Source organism: Phyllostomus hastatus, unplaced genomic scaffold (assembly GCF_019186645.2).
Source record: "Phyllostomus hastatus isolate PE091 unplaced genomic scaffold, TTU_PhHast_1.1 phas_scaffold_129, whole genome shotgun sequence".
NCBI lineage: Eukaryota > Metazoa > Chordata > Mammalia > Chiroptera > Phyllostomidae > Phyllostomus > Phyllostomus hastatus.
Window position 1 is genome coordinate 5,247,710 of NW_025334009.1, and position 20,182 is coordinate 5,267,891.

Genomic DNA, 20,182 nt, shown 5'->3' on the forward strand with positions numbered 1-20,182 from the left:
GGCGAGAGAGTGCTCAGTGCTGCGGGCTCTTTATTGGTCAGACTCTCCTCTGCAGCCTACTGCCCAGGTGTGGCCAGGGACAGCCCATACAGTGTGGCCACTGCCACGGTCACCAAGGCCAGCAGGCCCAGTGGGGCCAGCAGTCCCTCCGCGGGTGAGGATTCAGGGTCGTTCACTGGAGAAAGGACCTTGGACCTCTTGCTCCCCCCAAGTTTGGGGCTGGTGTCCCTGGCTCTGGCCAGGTGTGCCGTGGCTGTGGCAGATGACCTTGAGTTGGCTTCAGTAGAGGCTGTGACCCCGTACATGGGCTTGACGGCGCTGAAGGGCCTGGCGTGGGTGTCCACCCACTGCAGCAGGGCCCGCGGCCTCCACTGGCAGATGCTGAGCAGGGCCAGGACGTCCCCCTCGGCCGTGTGCGAGTCCGGCGGGGCCTGTCCGTACAGGCGTGTGTAGATGCTGCCCAGGCTGTAGCTCTTCCACGGGCCTTGCTGCGGGGGGCTGCCGGCCTGCTCCAGGGCCTTCAGGGCAGCGATGCTATCCACGCAGAAGGCGTCGTCCAGAGCGCTGGCCACGCCCAGCGCAGCCAGCTCTGCCAGGAGCAGGGGGAAGTCGTAGCGGTCACCGTTGTGAGCCACCAGGCACCAGGGCTGTGGCTGGCGCTGCAGGAAGGCCAGGAGCAGGTTGGCCAGGTCGGCGTCGAAGTGCTGACGCCCGTGCGCCGCCAGCGCGGCCGTGCTCAGGCCGGTGATCTCGCTGGCCGCAGGGCTGCAGGCCTTCCCGGGAGCCACGCACAGGGAGAGCTTGTCCACCACGCGGGGTGGCGGGGGCACCGCGGGGGGAGGCCCCCGGAGGGCCGGGGGGCCCTCCAGCGCACACCTGTGGACGGCCAGCAGGCACAGCTCTGTGATCTTGGGCTGGGAGGAGGGCAGTCCGGTGGCCTCCAGGTCCAGGAAGACGAGGGTCTGCATGGGCCCCCGGGGCAGGGCCTGCGAGCACATGGCGCCCGCCACCGCGCCTGGGGAGGAGCCCGCAGAGGGGGTGTGTGAGTGCCCCCCGACAAGACCTAAGGCAGGGTGGGGGGGGGTGGGCAGGGGCACACCTCTGGCCCTCATGGCACAGGTAGGCACTGCTGGTGATCTTTAGGACCCATTTTCAGGGCAGGAAGCCAGGGAGGGTGTGGCTTCCTTAGTGGTATCGGCACCCTCTAGGGGAGGTTGGGTTCTTCCCCCGGTGCCCACTTAGTCTGGGGGTAGTGGGCCAGACCCTTGGCCTCCCCACCCTGCCCAGTCCCTCGGGGGGTCCTCACTTACCAAGCAGCAGGCAGGCAGCAAGGACTCGGGCCGCGCACACCAGCTGGATCTTGCTGCTGGCCCCAGAGGTGGGAAGTGAAACTCAGCCTGAGCCCGCCTACCGGGCTGGTGAGAGTTAGGCCCGCCCTGCTAAGTCAGCCGGCCGGGGCCCTCTCCTGCCAACACCCATCCCTCCCCAACACCCCCCCCCCCCCCCCGCTGGGACTCCCCACAGGCCTCGGAGTGGCAGCTGTGGCCCGCCGGCTGGCACGGTGCGGCAGGGCCCTCACGCCAGGGAGAGCCCGCGGGGAGGCGAGGGCCGGGGCGCCCGGGCTATCGGGGAAGGCTGCCTGCAGGGCTCGAGCCTGCGGGGGGCCCCGCCATGGCCTGCTCAGCACAGACCCCTTGGCCCCGCTCCCCCAGGACTCCCTGGTTCGGCGCTGGGCCTGGGGGCTGCTTCCTTCCCGGCCACACAATGGTTCCTTCCCATGGCCCCGGCCCAAAGCGATGACTCAGGACAATTCCACCGGCAGGGCAGGGCTCCTTCCCCCAGGCAGACCCGTCACCATGGGGACTGGTCTCCGCCCCAGCCAGAACCGGGGAGAGAAGGATCGGGAAGCGGGATCGCAGCCTTCCCTGGGCCGCGCTCGGTTCCACCCCGCCCACTCCGCGGGCCAGCGCAGCGCGGACTCGGCGACACAAGGAGGCTGGCGCGTTCTCAAACAGCCGGTCACTGCTTTTAATGGGCTCTGGGGGGAGGCAGGCAGGGGGGCTGGCGCCACCACGTGGCTCGGTGCTCACGGACCTCAGCCGCAGTCCATCTCGGGGTCGTCCGCCTCGGTCTCCGCCGCACAGAGGTCATCCAGGGCGGCCTCTGAGGCAGGGCAGAAGAGGATGGGGTGGTGAGGGCCCGGAGTGCTGGGGACTGGGGCACGGCCTCCCTCCCCTCCCCCACACTCGCAGTAACTAACCAGTCCCTCCCACGCCCAGGCCCTGCTCCCTCAGCTACCGCAAGCGAAGGGACGCAGAGGCAATTCAGACAGGGATATTTCTGGCAAAACCGAGGCTCTGCTGGGCCGCCCAACAGACAGGAGCGGAAGGCAGCTGGGCCCGCTCAGAGACCAGGAGCAGGGAGAGGAGAGGAGGAACCCAGTGCCCGCCCAGGTTGGGGAGGGTGGGGGGCGGCAGGCCAGCAAGTCTGCCTGGTCCTTGAACTTCAGGGAGAGCCCCACAGGGGGGCAGGGGCAGGGCGGGGGCCTCCCACCCGCTCACCTTCGCAGTCGGTCACGTCCGGAAGCCCCCGAATCAGCGTGCTGACCCCTGGCATCACCTGGTCGTACTGGTGCAGCACCTCCACGCAGTGCACGGCGAAGAGCTTGTCCTTCTGGGACAGGCCGTGCAGCAGCAGCACGGCGTCCCTCAGACAGCGCACTGTCCGCTGCCGCTGCTCGGTCCCGGGCGCCCGGCCCGCCCTCCGCACCGTCAGCCACTGCCTGTGCAGCACCACGGTGAGCACTCTGACCACCTGGGGGGGGGGCGGGGGGGCGGGGTCAGGTCCCACGGTTCCTGCACCCCAACCACATGCCCAGCTGGGCAGCCCCTCTCCCAGCCGCCCCAAGTGAGGAGGGTTTTGAATGAATGGTGGCACTAGGGTCAGAAGCAGCACGGGTCCTTGCACTGGGCCACCTCACCCACCCACAGGCCCGCCCCACCGCGCCCCCTGCCCGCCCCCGGGCACTCACCTCCACGTTGCACTGGCAGTTGGAGCCGGTGACCGGGGACGAGGGGCTCTGCACACCCAGCTTAGCCAGGAGCCACACGGCCTAGAACAGGGGCAGACTGTTCCAGGACAAGGCGCTGAGCACAGTAGGCCCCCCTCCGGCTTCTACAAGAGCTCCAGCTGCCTGCTGCACGAGTGGGCTTCAAGAGGTGGGGGGGCTTCACACACCCCACTGAGGACCAACACCTGTGTCTCACCAACAACCCACGCGTCCCCAGGCCCCAAAGCCAAGGTCGGTTCTGTGATCAGGCAGCTCTGCCAAGTCCCAGGCACCCCAGGTCCACCTTATCCCATCTGTGTAGTGTGTGGCCACCCAAACACATTTACCTGTTAAGGGCTAGGTAAACTCTTGCTACCAGAATTAATTAAAGCTCCCTCTGTCCCAGAGGAAGGAGGGAAAGGTGGCTCCGAGGGGCGGGGCGGCGAAGAGTCCACTCGGGGGCTCTGGCGTTCTCACCTCCTGTTCCAGTTGCAGCCACTGTCTGTCCGAGGCCGCTCTGTCAGGCCTCGAGGTGATGTACATGTACAGCAGCAGGAGGAGGCACCCCTCTGAAAAGAGCACCCCACCTCTCACTCGGGGGCGCCCGGTGCAAGCTGCAGAAGCCCTCGGGGGGCCCTGACCTGTCCCTGCCGCCACCCTTCCCACCACCCTCCCGGAGTAGTCCCGACACCTGCCCCCGCCCGGCTTTACCCGAGTGGGAGCAGAGCTGAGGCACGAGCTCCTCGTGGTCCACCAGGAGGGACAGGAGCTGCACGGTGAGCAGCACGCTGGGCAGAGGTGTCTCTGGGCTAAGGCAGCGCGGTAGCACGGGGAACACACTCCGGAGCCTGAAACACAGGGGCCCAGAGGGCTGTGACCCCCCTTCTCACTGCAGGGGGCAGGGAATTCAGGCCGGCCGGCCGGCCGAAGAAGGGACATGGTTCAGGCAAACTGGGTTCACATGGCAGCCGACTGCCACCCACTTTTACAAGAACGAGTGGGCACCGCCTTTGCCTGCTGTGGCTCAGAGAGGACAGAGCCTCACCTGGCACAGTGCCACCTAGTACCTGGCGGCCACCTCTGAGGATGGGGGTACCTGGCCTCCACACTGCTCCTGGGCTCCTTCCTGCCTCGGCTCCCAAATACGGAGGTAGGTCGGGGGAGAGAAATGTCCCCTGTGCCCTCCCAAAGGACTGGCCAGGCTCCGGGAGCGACAGACATGGACTGGGCTGTGGCTGGTCGCGTGAGACCACTCACTGAGCAAGGGAGACCGTCTCCTCCACTTGCTAGGACACGCCAGCCCCTCTTGTGGCAAGGGTGAGAGGGGGTGCGCTTGGGGTGAGCACGGGGGAGGGGCTCTGGGCGCACCCTCCCCCAGGTGTCAGGCCAAAGGGACCCCTGTCACCAAGGAACCAAGTGCCAAGACAGCCACTGCTGTTTGCCCAGCCTGTACAGCCGTGTGGTGGGGAGGCCACCCTACACGTGTGCGCCCGCCCACGCCTGCAGCGTCTCAGCACACGGCGCCCGCCGAGAGTGAGGGACACCCCTCAGGGTGCACGAGGGAGCAAGGTCCCCCTGTTCGGGGCAAACTCATTCGGGAGCGTATTTCCACTCGCCAGGGAGTGCGCCACCTGACGGGAAACTGGGATTTGCCCTGGTTGTTAGAAAAAGCCCCCAACTGGTCCGTCCACCAGGGTCCCTGAAACAACCTGCATGTGAAATCCGTCTTTACATACAACACGGCGGTTTCCAATTTCTCTCTTTAATCCTCACCCGAGGACATGCTCCCTGACTTCAGAGAGGGGGAGGAAGGGAGAAGCATCGATGTGAGAAACACGGGTCAGCTGCCCCTTGCACACAGGGACCTCCTGAGCAGGGAGCGAGCCTGCAACCCAGGGACGTGTCCTGGCCGGGAATCAAACCTGCGACCTTTCGGTTCATGGGACAACGCTCCAACCAACTGAGCCACGCAGGCCAGGGTTCCAATTGTCTTGGATAACACCAGGCTCTCCTTTCTGATTTTTTTTTTTAGCAGCGAACGCACTGCTCTGGGTGGGGTGGGAATGAGACCTATCTGCCCGAAGGCCCCTGCCACCCTGGCACCTGGGGAACGACCTGGGCTCAGTGCTGCAGCAGCCGCAGCAGGAAGACAGAGACAAGGGTCTGGGGTCACCTGCCCTCAAGCCCAGGTGGGCAACGGAGCCCTTAACGCCGCCGCAGCCTGTCAGCCTCGCACATGGCTTAGAGCCTGGGTAGCACCCATCTCCAGCTTTGATGCCAAGGTCAAGTGGAAGCTGCGCAGTGGTGGGGCTCAGCTTGCCAGCCCGAAGGAATTCGGAGGAGGAACACTGAGCGGGAGGTGGTGCCAGACAGCGATCAGAGCAGTGGCTCGCCCTGGCTGGTGTGGCTCAGTGGATTGGGTGCCAGCCCGTGAACTGAAAGGTTGCCGGTTTGATTCCCAGTCGGGGCACACGCCTGGGTTGCGGGCCAGGTCCCCAGTGGGGGAGTGCAAGAGGCAACCACACATGAATGTTTCTCTCCCTCTCTTTCTCCCTTCCCCTCAGTGAAAATAAATAAAATCTTAAAAAAAAAAAAGCGGTGGCTCAGGAGACTGCTCTGAAAGCCCCCAGCAAGCTCCCTCTGGGACCCCAGACCCAGCTCCCTGCCCCCAGCGGGGCTGTCCCTCAGCAGGTGCCAAGTGCTCGGGGCAGGGCTGTGTGTGGGGACGGCCGAGGGCGTCACACGAGCCAGTGAGCAGAAGGCGTCTGTCTGGCCTGCGGTGAGAGCCCGCAAATGGCTTTCCGGTGTCCCATGGAAACGGTGAACGGGAATGGAATGATGGTGTATCGACCCAGGGAAATGGTGAGAAGGTGGTTCCCGGTCTTCATTCACGCAACAAATGTGGAACGAGCAACCTGCCACGGGGCTGGGCCCCATCCTGGCGCCTGGGCGACAGCCCTGCGCCCCGCGAGCTGCCCACACCGCGCTGCAGCACCGGCTGCAGTGCCGGGTCGGGCACCGCCTTCAGGGTGGACTGCACCAGCCGCAATGTATTCGGGGGAAACCGGGTCTGGGAGAGTTTTAGAATCAGGTGTCTGAGCTAAGAGAGGCGGACATACGCGCAGCCAGGAGAGGCACCCCAACATCGGACCTGGCCTCTTGGTGGGGCAGAGGAGATGGGGTCACTGGGTGAGAGGATGGGCCGGGCGAGGCTCTGGGACCCCGAGTCAGGGACCGAGGACAACAGCGACCTGAGCCAGGTGAGCTTCGCCACCACTCCCGACGACTGTCAGAGCAGCCAGCCTGTGGCCCAGGCCGGAGTCGGGCCCGACAACAGGCGGGCTCCCAGCATAGCTGGCTCTCGGGGGGGCTGCAGACCCTCTGGTGCCTCGGGGAACCCCACCGAACCGAAATGAGGCTGTGACCTGTGGTCTTCACCTGACCCATGGCCCAGGCTCACAGGCCTCCTAGCTCAGCCTGTGTCCGGGAGCAGGACACTCTCCCGCCGCGGCTAACCGCCTTCTCTGGCCGCATGTGTCCTCTGCTTCCCTGCCGGACAGAGGCAGAATGAAGCCCAATGCACCACCTCCCTCATCCCCCAGGACCTGTCTCACTTCCCGTCACGTCAGAACTCCCTGAACAAAGCCTCAGGACCTAAACCAAGGCTCAGAGCTGAGCAGTATAGATATGTCAGGATACGAGCAAAGTACAGGGCCACAGGAGGAGCCTCAAGAGGTCAGGTAAGGCCACAAAGAACCGTGACCCCCTGGCGGCATTATACCTGGGCAAGAGGTCCAAGGGAGAGTTTTCAGCTGATTTCACCAACACCTGAAGGCACTGGCTGAGGACATGGGCCTGAAGGTGACCCGGTGTTGCAGAAGACAAGGTTAGCAGGCAGAGAAGCATCTTCAGCAGCGGATGCTGGCCTTGGCGGTCGGCAAGCCCCCCGGGATCTGACGCCCCGGCCCCAGGGCAAGCCAGGCTGGGGTCTCCCTCGCCGGCGGCAGCGGAACCAGCCCCCACTCCCGACAGCATCAGGCGGACGACAGCCCCGCTGTGGCACACCAGGTGCCGCAGGACGCTCAGCGAGGCCACACAGAGGGGCTCCAGCTGGCACAGCGCGTCCTCGGCGCTGGCCTCTGCCCTGGGGCTCACGCGGGAGGCGCGGGCTGGTGAGTCCCCAGGGGCCCCGCTTCTCTTGGCGACCGACAGCGACGAGTCCTGCAGAGCCCGGCAGTGAACGCCGATGAAGAGCTGCAGCAGCGGCAGGAGGTGCACGGCCCCGGGAAACCGGCAGAGTGGGAAGGCCCTTCTGCCGCCCTCCGCCGGGTCCCTGTCGCACGAGCCTTCGTCCCTGGCGATCATGCTCAGTCCAGTAAGTGCCAGGTTCTGCGCCTCTTTCAGGGCCGAGACGGGGAACGGCCCATCGCGAGATCCGGTGGTCCTGAGGCTTGAAATCCCAGGCAAGGTGCTGGCAGCAGACATGAGAGAAGACACACAGGCGTGAGGTGGCGATAAGGTGGGGGGCGCCAGACAGCCTGCCCACCACACTCTCCAGTCACCCCGCCCGGCGCGCAGGCCTCCCGGGCGGGCCCAGTCCCAGAAGGAGGCCCACTTCCTGGAGACTTCTTTCTGAACAGGCTTTTTTAAAAAAAGATTTTATTTATTTTATTTTTAGAGAGGGAAGGGAGGGAGATAGAAACATCAATGTGCAGTTGCTGGGGGTCATGGCCTGCAACCCAGGCATGTGCCCTGACTGGGAATCGAACCTGCGACACTTTGGTTCGCAGCCCGCGCTCAATCCACTGAGCCACGCCAGCCAGGCCCTGAACAGGCTTCTTAGGAGCCTCCCGCTTACCTGCCGAACCCCAGTGGCTGCGAGAGGGTGCCGGCGGGAGCCTCAGAGCCGCTGCTCAGGAGGTGACACAGCCCGACAGATGACCCCGGGGTCAAAGGCTGCTGCAGAAGAAGGTTTATCAAGATGGAACCTGCAAAGAACAAGGTGCCTCTAGAAGGTTCTGATGTGGGGGGGGCTTTCTGTGGCCTCAGAAGGAAAAAGTGGGCGTTCCTTGGACGCCAGCTGTCCTCTAAGCTGCCACTGAGCCCCACTGAGACACCTGTGGGTACAAGGCTCTGGGACACACCTGCTCGGCCCCTCCATTTTACAGCCTTCTGTTTGGGTCACAACTACGACTTCCCTGGACCCTGGAAAGGGCTGCCTGGGGCACTGGTGCCCAGAGCCGTGGACGGCTCCGCGGGCACTGGCCGAGGACACGGGCAGCATCACAGAGGATAATGGGAGCCGGGCACGCCTCCTGCAGAAGGAGCGGGGATGCCGGTACCTCGAGTGTTCGATGTCTGCATCAGGCTGTCAACAAGACATTTTTTGGGGGACTCTTCTTGCTTTACGGGGTCACCTCCCAGACTGTGGGTCTTATTTTCTGAAACTGGATAAAACGTGAATCAACACTGGAGCACAAAAGCACAGACATATCGGGAACAAACCACTCCCACTGTGCCCCGTCAGAGCCGGTGGCCCACAGACGTGAGGAGAAAATAAATACGGGCTGTTGGAAGCCACTAGCGTGGGTGAGCTGTTGCACAGCAACAGATGACGGGCAGGCTGACTTACCCTCTCTGCCCGCCAGCGCCTTGCATGCTGGCTCCGTCTGGCAGGGCTGGGGGAGGGAGGTGTTGGCGCTGAAAGACTCCTTTGTAGGGAAAGATGGCTTTCCCAGCTGCGGAGAACATGCTTCTGGCTTTGGAACCACAGAGGGGCTTTTCCTAGGGCTGGAAACAGTCAACCGTGAAGGCAAAGGCATGATTCTGCCAAAACCACTTACAGTACCTGGTTATAAACCTCCTGACAAGCTTTAAACATTTCATACCTAGGTGATTTGACCCAAGATTTTACCTGCTACACAACTGTCACTCTTTGTCAGGACGGCGGTATAAAGGCCAAGGCATTTTCACAAAAAAACAACAATGAAGTATCGCCATTTACGACAACACAGATGGATCTGGAGAGCATTATGCTAAGTGAAACAAGTCAGACGAAAAAGGAGAACCACGTGACTTCACTCCAAAAACAAACGCACAGATGGACAGCAGTACGGTGGTCGCCAAGAGGAAGGGGGTGGGGGAAAGCAGCGGGTGCAGGAGTCAGATACGCAGTGACAGAAGGAGACTTGACTTTGGGTGGCGAGCGCACAGTGGGTGCACAGACGTGGCGTTACAGCTGCACACCTAAGATCCGTGTAACATTATTAACCAGTGTTACCTTAACCAGTTTAAAAAAAATGTAGTAAGACTTAGCAATGCAGTAATTAAAATGCAAAGCAGAAAAAACAATTCAAGGCATCTTGGCCCAAAGTGCTGAAAAAAATCTTTCATTTATTTCCATATTTTTCTAATCACTCAAAAATACTGGCCACAATTCCATTACTATTTCTAATTCCACCAGAACATGTTTTCAGTGTGGAACGACCTGTTTTTTAATGACAAGATTTTCGGTAGAAAGAGGGCCAATTAAAAGGCGTGGTGTCTCGCAACTTGAAAACGGAGCTAGCTCCTCAGCGCCACGGAACTGAGGCTGGAGAGGCGGCCTGAGGTCGCGGACCAGACCAGGCCACACCGAGGCCGTCCGCGCGAAGAGGTGAGGGTGGACCCCTCTGCTCTCCCGTCTCACCGGGACTACGCAAGGCAGGAGTTCAGTTCACACCCTGCCCGTTAGGAGCAAAGGCAGCAGAATGCTCAAGACTGGAAAAAGACGCCCTGACCCACCCTATTCGAACTTCCAAGCTGATCCCGACGCCGTGCCAGACCCTTCTGGCAGGCAGGGAGCAGGACGCTGGCCCTGCACGAGTCCCTCACATCTGCAGCAAAAGCAGGGGCCGCTGGACACAGGTCCAGGGCAGTGAATGAGAACAAGTATTCCAAGTGGCTGGGGCTGAATTATACTTAAGCTTGGGGCAAAGTCAGTTATTTAAAACAAATTACAGCCCTGGCTGGGGCGGCTCGGTGGACTGAATGCCAGCCTGTGAACCAAAAGGCCGTCAGTACAATTCCCGGTCAGGCACACGCCTGGGCTGTGGGCCAGGTCCCCGGTTAGGGCCGTAGAGGCACCTGATCGATGTCTCTCTCACACTGATGTTTCTCTCCCGCTCTTTCTCCCTCCCTCCCCCTAGCTCTAAAAATAAATAAATAAAATCTTTAAATAAATTACATAAAAATGAAGACTGGCCCACCCCAAAAGTTCGGAGAGATCCTGCTGGCCTTTCCTAGACCGGCAGTGGTGTTGATAAAGCCCCGCGCAGAGGGAGACACCCAGCGTGCGGGGCTTTCACGCTGTGACGCCCCGCACCATTCGGGCTCCATCCAGCCCGGCCCCGAGGCCTTCAAAGAGGGGACCCAGGCCACGGCAGAGGCTGCACGGCCTCCTTCAGGACTAGCCTTTGTGTTCTTCAGACTTTTCACCGAACAACGCCAGACCGAACTCTCCCTCCGGCGCTGTGGTTACCTGCCGTGGGAGGTGCAGGGAACAGCCAGTTTGTTTGCTCGCTCACTGCTTTGAAGCTTGGTCCTCAGTTCGTTCATCTCTGCGTCTTTGAACTGGAGCTCGGACTGCAGCGACTGGAGCTGGAAGGCAGAGAAGCACAGGTCACTGCACCTACGAAACTGCCCCTGGACTTCCAAGGCTCCAGCGAAGGAAAAACACACGAGGAGGGATGGGAATGAGCGTCAGTTGTGACATCAGTGTCCCAAAGGGTCAGGCGTGAGCCTTCTCTCTGAAAGACAGTACGTCATCCTAGAAAGAGCTTCGGACCTGAGCTATTGTGAGGTGGTCTGCGAGGGCTCAGACACCATTTACTCAGCCTCTCTGAACTTGAGCTTCTCTGTGACTACCTGTCTTCACGGTTGGGGGGATTAAATGATCCATGTCAAGTGCGCGGCATGGAGCCGGCCCAGGCGCCCTGTCTCACAGTGACCCACCGACCTCTCAGTGAACGTAACGGTGCACAGTTCCAGGTCCTCCTGAAACCCGGGGCAGGAAGCCAATGCCTCTCCCTCTGGCGCGCGGAGACCAGCTGAGTCTCTGATCCGCCCAAGGAGCCCTCGTTTGAACCCGACCGTTTTCTGAAAAGTCTAAGCTAGTGATTTATTCCTGCCAAGACCAACTGCCACAGCAAAGCAGTGGGTCATCTGGGTCCTTTCCCAAGCCACGTGCAGAGCATGCGCAAAGGACACGCAGTTAGCTGGCAGCGGAGAGTATTTAACACAAAGAACAGCTGAAATCTTCCCGGGAGATTTACAGGCAACTGCGGTCACCGTTTCTACAGGAATTCAGCGAGCAGGCGGAGCTGGTGCCCACACCGACCAAAACGAATGCTCTGGGTCACCTTTTTGGAGAATTCCTTCTCTTTGTCGCTGAGCGCTTGAGCTTTCTCCTGTTCCAGGAAGTAATGTGATCGCCTCTGCTCCTCTACAACGGACTCTGTCTGGTGCAGCGAGTCCCGCAGAATTTTGATTTCTCCGTTTTTAATGAGGACTTCTTCTTCCATCGCCTTCATCTGTAAATCCCAAATCAATTTTGTGAAAAGCTGGTCAGGGAAAATTATGCATGTGTTTATTTCAACATGTAGCTGGGGAGATTTCTTGCCCAGCTGACCAGTGTGCTGCAGACCAACGAGCGCCCACAATACCTGCGCCAACCAGACGCCACCGCTCACATCCGGCAAGGCAACACAAAGACACACACGCACAGATTCTGGGGGCTCTAGTAAGTCTTAAACAATCTGGGTCGCACACTTCACAGAAGCAAAATTCCTCATTACATTCCTGGTTTTCCTAGGGACCCAGGTCGGTCATAAAAAGGGTGTCTGCTTTTTTGCAAAACTCCTCATGAAAACAGCATCCATTATGACCTTGTGTTGCTCATGTGACACGTGCTGTGAATGCACCCCTGTGCTAAAACAGGAAGCTTGCAGCTTCTTTTTGGATCTGGTGTGCAGTGTTTCCTTTCTTGCCTGGTCTGTTAGGAATCTCAGGATTCAGTTTCTTTCAGCCTCAGTTTTCTGGCTTTCCCCACCTTTGGGGATTCCCAGCCTTCCCCCACTTTGGGGTGACTTCTGGACTCTTGTATTAAAACTTTCACATATCTAGCCCTGGCTGGCGTAGCTCAGTGGATTGAGCGCGGGCTGCGAACCAAAGTGTTGCAGGTTTGATTTCCAGTCAGGGCACATGCCTGGGTTGCAGGCCATGACCCCCAGCAACCGCACATTGATGTTTCTCTCTCTCTCTATCTCCCTCCCTTCCCTCTCTAAAAATAAATAAATAAAATCTTAAAAAAAAAACAAAACACCTTTCACATATCTTACTGCACAATACATGCATCAGTGGGTGAATTAGCTGTAAAAACCGTAGGTCAAGTCACTTACCTTTTCTTTAAGTTCTTTATACTGGGCCTGAAGTAACTCAAATTCAAAATTATCTTTAACTGGAACACTTTCTCTGCTTTTGCCTGTAGGATTTTGGGGCATTCCATCTAATCTGGGCACATTCTGAGCACCTGTAAAAAACAGTTCCCACATTCTTTTCAGGACCCAACATTTTCTCACTTTTGCCAGACAATGCTGAAAAGAATCACTCTTGAAAGCAATTTAGGGAAAGCTCTAGTAAGCAATATAGGTATTTCCCAATCTAGGAGTGATTCAAACTCATAAATAAATGATCCTTACAAAATAACAGGTCCTGCCACCTTCTCCCCATTGCCCACCCAATTTTAAGTCTCACCTAAAGGCTGAAAGGCACTGTGAAGATATCGCTGGTCAGAATTCAGTGATTACGCAACAATATTTACTGAGTAGCTACAATGTGCCAGGCATGATTTAGTCTCCAAAGGGACAATATGAGCAAAATGGATTGTCCGTACCCTCATGGAGCTTACAGGACATTAAAAAAAATAATCACATGTATGCCCTGGCTGGTGTGGCTCAGTGGATTGAGCACTGGCCTGGAAATCGAAAGGTCACTGGTTCGATTCCCGGTCAGGACACACGCCTGGGTTGCAGGCCAGGTGCCCAGTTGGGGGCGTGTGAAAAGCAACCAACTGATGTATCTCTCGCGTGTTTCTCTTCCTCTCTTTCTCTCTCCCTTCCCCACTCTCTAAAAGTAAATAAATACAATGTTTTTAAAACCACATGTATAAAAGTAGATGACAACTGGGAGAAGAGCTGCAGAGAACACAGGAAAGCCTATAATAAGGGGACTTGATCCAACGGAATGACTGCAGGAAGTGGTGACTGAGCTGAGACGAAGGACAAGCAGGAATTAACCACATGAGCTGGGATGCGGAATGGAAGGAAAGAACGCCCAATGTACGAGAAACAGCACTGTGCAAACTTTCTGTGTTGTAGAGAAGCCAGGAGGATTTAAAAATAAAGCAAAGTCAGTGTGGCTAACACCCAGAGAGGAAGAGGGAAAGGGGCAGACAATGCCACATTAAGGATTTTGATCAATGGGAAGTCATCAAAGGGCCTTGAGTAAGGGTGTTCACCTGTATCAAAGCGAGACACAGCCAGATTTGAGCTCTGAAGAGATCACTCTGGCTGTGGTGTGAAGTCTGACTTGTAGGGAGTCAAGACTGGAATCAGGAAGACAATCTAGCAAACAATTGTGCGGGGGACGGGTGATGGTAACTTAGATCAGGGAGATGGTAGAGATGATGCCAAAAGGATGGATTCCAGAGACAGATTAAGGTAAAATTATGGCTCTGGCTGGTGTGGCTCAGTGGATTGAGTGCAAGTCTGTGAACCAACGGGTCGCTGGTTCAATTCCCAGTGCAGGCACATGCCTGGGTTTCAGGCTAAGTCTCTGGTGGAGGGGAGCACGTGGGAGGGAGCCACACATTGATATTTCTCTCCCTCTCTTCTTCCCTCCCCCTCTCTCTAAAAATAAATAAATAAAATCTTTCAAAAAGAAGGTAAAACTATGGGATTTGGAAAGGAATTAGATGTATGGTCAAGGAAAGGGAGCTGTTGCCTTGTGCCACCTGATGGACAGCGGTGCTAGTCACTGTCCTATAGAACATTTGGTCACCGACCGGTGTTTCTGCATGTCTGCTTTTCCAGGCACCATGCCGGAGATGCTGGAGGATGACGGGGTTTCCGGGAAATGACTGCGGAATGTAAGTGTAAGACACGTGTGACACATCCGAGGAGAGATGCGAGGTGCCCTCAAAACCTTTCTCTTTCTGGGAGCCCCCTGGAGACTTCACTCATTCCCCAACTGGAACGTAAGCACCATGAAGGAAGGGGTTTTTGACTTGTGCTCATTGCTAAGTGTGCTGCAGTTCCTAAGGTTTGGGCACCTAGTACAATTTTTTGGTTGTAAAAAAATAAGCCTCTTGCATCTCTTGCCTCTGCCAGGTCCCTGTTATGCTCAAGGCGGGGCAGTGGTCTTCATCAGATCTAAAGCCTCCCAAACCTGTTACGAGAACGAGCTCCACGCGTAGGTAGTGATGGTTCTGATGGTGGTGGGAGTCGTGTTCCAAGGATCTCCGTTAGAACTAAGAACCTAAGTGGCCCTAACTTCAGAAACTAAAGCAAAATGTTTGACATTCCTGGTCCATTTCTCCCCGAAATCAAAGGCCCTTTTGGGACACAACCAATGCTTAAATCAAGCTGTTCCTATATTTTAAAAAGGTGAAGGCGCAGTGTGGGTGCAAGACATCGAGAGCCGCGGTCGTCACGGGTTCCGAAGCCACAGCCATCATGGATGTCTGGCGAGGTCTGCATCACCCTGGGGGAAAGGACCCCTAGGAGCACTCACTGGACACATCCCGAGCCGCGAACGGGCAATGGCTCAGGGCCTGTGATGCCAGGATGTCGAGCTCCTCCAGGTCGTCCGCGGTGAAATCCTCGTGAGGGCCGAACGGGTCTTCGGGGTCCAGAGCTGCGGCCGCGGGGAAGCCCCGGGCCCGCTTGCTCGGAGGCTGCCGGATGCTGGGCGGCGGGCCGGGACTGGGGGCCTGGGGCCCGCTCCGCCTTCTGCTGCCCGGCGCTGGGGCTCCAGCCATGCCTGCCGCCGGCCAGTCTCCGAAAGCACGGAACCGGATTTCGTCCCCGCGAGACCCGAACGCTGGACCAACCGCTCGCGCGCCGCCGACCGCCTCAGCCGCTGGGGCCACGCCCCCGAGCCCACCGGCCAATCAGCTGGCAGCATGCGGGCGCGGAGAAATGACGCACAGATGAGCGCGCCGCAGTCCTCCGCCGAGTGCCTACCTGTACTGAACGCGACCTGCCCTCCTGTACTCCTGCTGCGGTTCAGTGGGTCTGTGGCCGGAACTCTGCCGTGCACTCTGAGCAGCTAGGAGTGTGGGCGCTGAGCTCAACAACTCCACCGCGCGGGGGGCTGTGCGTGGGGTACACAGTCGCGCTGGAGGCGTGCGCCGTGACATTCACTCGTGTGAATGTGAATCGAGGCAGCCAGCATTCAGGTGGTGTGGTCTCTGCCACCTCGCTGTCCTCCCGCCGAACTCACCTGGACCCTCCTCTCGCTTACCCAGAGGTTCTTTTGGGGAGGAGTCCGGGAGAGTGGGGTTGGACGGGGAGTCTTAATAGAACTGTTATGAACAAACATGTTTGACAACAGTAAATGTTTTGAATGTGTACATTTGAGGTAGGTCCGGGGAAGAAAGTCTAAGAGGCGATCCTGAAAAGGTTGTACTTGTGTTGGAGCGGGGTGGGAGCTAACTGCTCAGCCAGTTAACATCATTCATTCATTTCTCTGGGAGCGCTTGAGGGGTTTTGTCCCAAGTGCTAGTCATAGCGAAATGAATGAGGCTCAAGTCAAGGAAGGCCCCCTGGAAGTGGCACCAGCGCTGTGCTACAGGTTGAGTGGGCGAGGAGACTGGCGCACAAGACTACTCAGACAAGAATACAACACCCAAATGGAGGCCACACGAGTTCCAGGTAGGAGTTATCTATGAGAGAGAGAAGGTAAGGTTTCAAAGAGCAGAGTCAAGCTGGACTTGACCAGATTTTATCGGGCAGCAACCCGGTGCAGGACAGTTAGTTGGAACCGGGTGTTGGAGAGTAACTTTCATCCTTGCATGCTTAGTGCCAGACTTAGCCTATGACTGTCCTATGGAGATTTGTGAAAGCAGTAAGTGAAAGGGAGATGGTTGTTGGGGCCTAGGGGGTCTTGAATACCTGAGTTTGCTTCTTTGAGGTAATTGGTAGCTTCCCTCCGACAGCAGCCCAAATGTCCAATGTGAATTCGAAACTGCTGCAGGTCTCTGGTCCTGTAAAGACAGGACTGCACTTAATTTGTCGGGAGGGATTAGGTTCCACTCTCCGGGGCAGTGTGCTGGCACTGGCTCTCGGAAGGGTAGTTCTCAGCAGCACAGGGCTGGGTGCCAGCTGGCAAGGCCAACAGGGAATGCTCAAGTCCAAAGAAGGTGCCGCTGGCTGTGCAACTTCACGCGAGAGGACCAGAGCAGGCTCTTTTTTTTTTTTGTTAATATCAAGCACATTAGTCATAAAATGGGTTTCAATCAAAACATGTTCCAGTTTTGACTTAGCAAAACCTCACCATCTAGGAACCTTTTTGAGAACACATTCTCAGAGAGAGCTTAGCATTACTCTCAGTTGTATCAAGGATCCTGGGGCAGGGGGAATCCAAAGACTTGTGCCTCTGAATTGTTTCATTACATATGCACTTAGGGTACGTTATGGATAGCCTCTGTCCTCCCGGAGTTTATTCCTCGAGTCAAGGGTTATGTCAGGAGAAAAAATGACACAGGTTGAGAGACATTGGGATTGTCACTTGGTAGGATGTTCAGGGAAGAGTTCACCACTGTGAAGTTAAGTTCTCTAAAGGAGTCTCCAGTATCCAGAAGAAGACAGGCAGAAGAGTTGATGACAACAGTGAGGCAGGAGTTTGCTTGGAATATAGGCCGTCGAGGCTCAACATGGATTAGGGTGGACAGGAGCTCTCAGAGGGCAGTGAGTGGTGTCCAGACCCCGTAGGGCCTCGCTGGCCATTGTAGGGACTCTGGCTTTTGTTCTAAGCTCTGAAGAATTCTGAGCCAAGGAGAGATAACGCATAACTTCACAGTCTGGCAAGATCACTGGGTCCTGAGTGAAGATTAGACTGTAGGGAAGCAAGGGAGACACAGGAAGACAAACCTGGGTGTGACTGCAATCCAGGTGAGGAGCTTTAGGGGTGCAGGGGGTTGCTGGAAGTGTAAAGGGGCCAAATTTAATTTCCTTTTTTTAAAAAGATTTTATTTATTTTTAGAGAGGGAAGGGAGGGAGGTAGAGAGAGAAACATCAATGTGCGGTTGCTGGGGGTTATGGCCTGCAACCCAGGCATGGGCCCTGGCTGGGAATCGAACCTGGGACACTTTGGTTCCCAGCCCGTGCTCAATCTACTGAGCTACGCCAGCCAGGGCTTGGGCCAAATTTAATTTTCCTGATGGGTCGGATGTGGGTGTAAGACACAAGAACCTAGGAAGGACCTTCTGAAGCCCTCGTGAAAATGCAGACACGGGGATGCGGGAACAGGCTTGGTTCTCAGGCCTTCGGGAATCTCCCTCCGCAGTTTACTTCCCTTCACACTGCGTACCACGTGTACTTGCCCTGCTCCCCTCCCTCTATGGAGAAGTTTCCTGGCAACGGGAACTGTCCGACCGTTTGCAGATGCAAGCACGGTCTACACGTGGCAGACTCCTTACACGGCCAGATGAACCACCCCATCAAAACAAAGGGCAATGTGGATGTCATAACAGAAAAAGATGGCTTTTCTTCCCAAAGTACAAATTCCTCCACTAGCCTCATGTAATGTATTCCATCAGACATACACCCACACAAAAATGACAGCCACTTCAAACGAGTTGGTTTAATTCCAGGTGGTACAGAATTCTGGATGGAACCGAGTGTGAGGAACACACTTGGACAGGACCCTGGGCTGGGTCCCCTCTGACCTCACAGCCGAGGCTGAGATGGCAGAGGGAGAAGAGCTAAGAAGATGAGCCACTGCGTGACTATTGTTATGATTATTTTTTACAAAAGTTTATTCTTAAATGTACAACAGGCTCCCAGATGACACTTCATTCTAGCTACAGGTGGCAAGAGATGTTACGGCAGGGAACCCAGATGTTAAAGCAGGAAGGGAATGAAGGATCGCCAGTGCCCCAGCCACAGGAACGGCTCACTTTTTGCCAGATTTCTTAATTCCACCTGTGGCTGCAAAAGAAAAAAGAAAGTCTCAGGGAAAAATACATTTCTTGTAGGAGGAAGCCCCAGGGGCCCTACACGGGTCCTGGTAAGGCTCAGCTCTCACGCCGGGCATTCTCTCCGACGCAAGCGCGCACAGGGCTTGACCAACATGGTCTGTTCTGGGGGAAAGCGGAACGAGGGCCACAAGCCGCAAGCCATGGCCGTGCCCTCCAGTGGGGAGCCGCACTATCGGGTGCTTCATGGATCGGCTCGTTTAATCCTCACCCCCTACCACCCCACTTTACAGAGCGAAGTCTTCGTGTCAGGAATTGTTCCAAGTTATAAACTGGTGTGTGATGGCGCCAGGATTCCAACCCAGGCATCGTGACTTCTCAACCCCTATTCACCGACACATCACACCACATTACCTTCCGGAGTATGTTCCTGGGGTCTGGTGTACTCAACACCTTTACCCAATTTACAAATGACTATATATTTGGCACACAGTAAGTAACTTAAGACACACTTGTAGAATTAAGTATGCCTAATATAGCAATGAAAATCCTATGACAAGAAAAAAAAAAAACCCTTAAAAAACCAGATGAAGTTCAACAGAAACTAGTATATAGGCTTTCACGAAAGATTGACCTTTTCTCTTCAATCACAGATTAAGGGAAGGTTCAAGATCCTTCATCACGTCATTCAGAAAGGAATCTCAATAGCTAGAATCTCAGTGCTGTGTGGCTCAACGATAATGAATGGGAGTCCCTGGGGGACAGTCTTGGGGAGCCCTAGATGATACTCCACCACCCCAGCCTCTACTGCCCCCCGTGTGGCTCACAGCGATCCGATTAGGCACAGACAACTGCGGAAGAAATAATCACTGACTAATGTAAACAGCATTTAAGCAGCACGGGAAATATTGGGACTGTTGGGCTTGCAAAATCTTGATATGAATTCCTCTAACATAAAGGAACAGGCAGAATGGTAGGAAATTAGGCCTAAAAAGGTTTTGGAGCAATAGCACGCCAAGGAACCTATTATATTTTAGTACAAGTGCATCCAAAAGTAAAAAAAAAAAAAAAAGGATGCAAAAGTACTTACTAGCATTAACAATACCAATAGTAAAGTAAGGGACGAAGAGGTGAAACACAACCCTGGGGCAAGAAACTGTGGAGGATATCTGGAAATCCAACCGCATGAATGGCGTCTAGGATATAAGAATCTGTTTCCATCTCTGCCGCTTCCCCGGGGAAGGGAAGCCCAGACTGCCCGGGAAGCAGAAGGTTCCTTTCTACACCCAGCCTGGCCCCCAGCCCTTGGTGCTGCGGACAAGGCCGTCCGCCCTCGCGCACAGAAGAACCGACACCTCCCCACTCGTCAGTGAGCGAGAAAAGGGACCTGCTCCGCCCCGTCCGGACTGATGTTCAGAACACTTGTTCGGCTTGGGCTCTACCTGGCCCTCTCTTACCCAGGGGGCCCTTCCCCGCGGCCTTCGCTTTTAGCTCCTCAAGTTTCTTCTGCTCCTCTTTTTGCTTCTGCTTGAATGCCTTATCTTCCTAGGGAGAAGCAGAACGGGGTCACTGCAGGCGACTCTCCCGGCCCTCCGCGCCCGCCCACGCCTCCGCGCAGCCCTCACCTCGTCCATCTCCTTGGCCTGCTTCTTGGGCTGTTTCAGGGGCTTCTTCTTGCCACCTACGGGCGACACGAGCACGCTCATCCCTGCCCTCGCCGGGTCCCCTCCCACTCCGCCCCGCCACCCCCGCCATCCCCGGGCACTCACCTTCGCGGCCGGACATGGCGCCTGCCGCCCCTTCCCCAGACCCTGCCACCGGAAGCTAAGCTCCCGGTCCACCCCTGAGCCTTGACTTCCTGGAGGGCCCGCTGATTGGCTCCTAATCAGGAAGTTGCG

General features: G+C 57.0%; 1 protein-coding gene and 1 long non-coding RNA gene across 3 annotated transcripts; both read right to left on the minus strand.

Moving 5' to 3' along the window:
* Positions 1 to 13: 13 nt before the first annotated feature.
* Positions 14 to 15,670, minus strand: LOC123830536 (ATR interacting protein). Of its 2 annotated transcripts, XM_045856887.1 has the most exons (16): positions 14,879 to 15,658; positions 12,487 to 12,617; positions 11,449 to 11,619; positions 10,569 to 10,687; positions 8,682 to 8,839; positions 8,392 to 8,496; positions 7,908 to 8,037; positions 6,831 to 7,520; positions 3,761 to 3,897; positions 3,527 to 3,618; positions 3,032 to 3,112; positions 2,620 to 2,814; positions 2,095 to 2,163; positions 1,311 to 1,363; positions 877 to 1,015; positions 14 to 659 (listed from the first exon to the last, which is right to left on the minus strand). In XM_045856887.1, exons 1-16 carry the CDS (start codon positions 15,123 to 15,125, stop codon positions 57 to 59), a joined length of 3,120 nt encoding a protein of 1,039 aa, XP_045712843.1. In that variant the 5' UTR covers positions 15,126 to 15,658; the 3' UTR covers positions 14 to 56. The 2 variants fall into 2 exon arrangements, 1 of the variants encoding a protein (XP_045712843.1); XR_006787790.1 differs by lacking the exon at positions 14 to 659 and having other exon boundaries at positions 931 to 1,015; positions 2,562 to 2,814; positions 14,879 to 15,670.
* Positions 15,671 to 18,107: 2,437 nt separating this feature from the next.
* LOC123830546 lies at positions 18,108 to 20,171 on the minus strand. Its single transcript, XR_006787791.1, has 4 exons — positions 20,054 to 20,171; positions 19,910 to 19,965; positions 19,742 to 19,829; positions 18,108 to 18,297 (listed from the first exon to the last, which is right to left on the minus strand). It is a non-coding gene; the product is annotated as an uncharacterized LOC123830546 (long non-coding RNA).
* Positions 20,172 to 20,182: the final 11 nt, after the last annotated feature.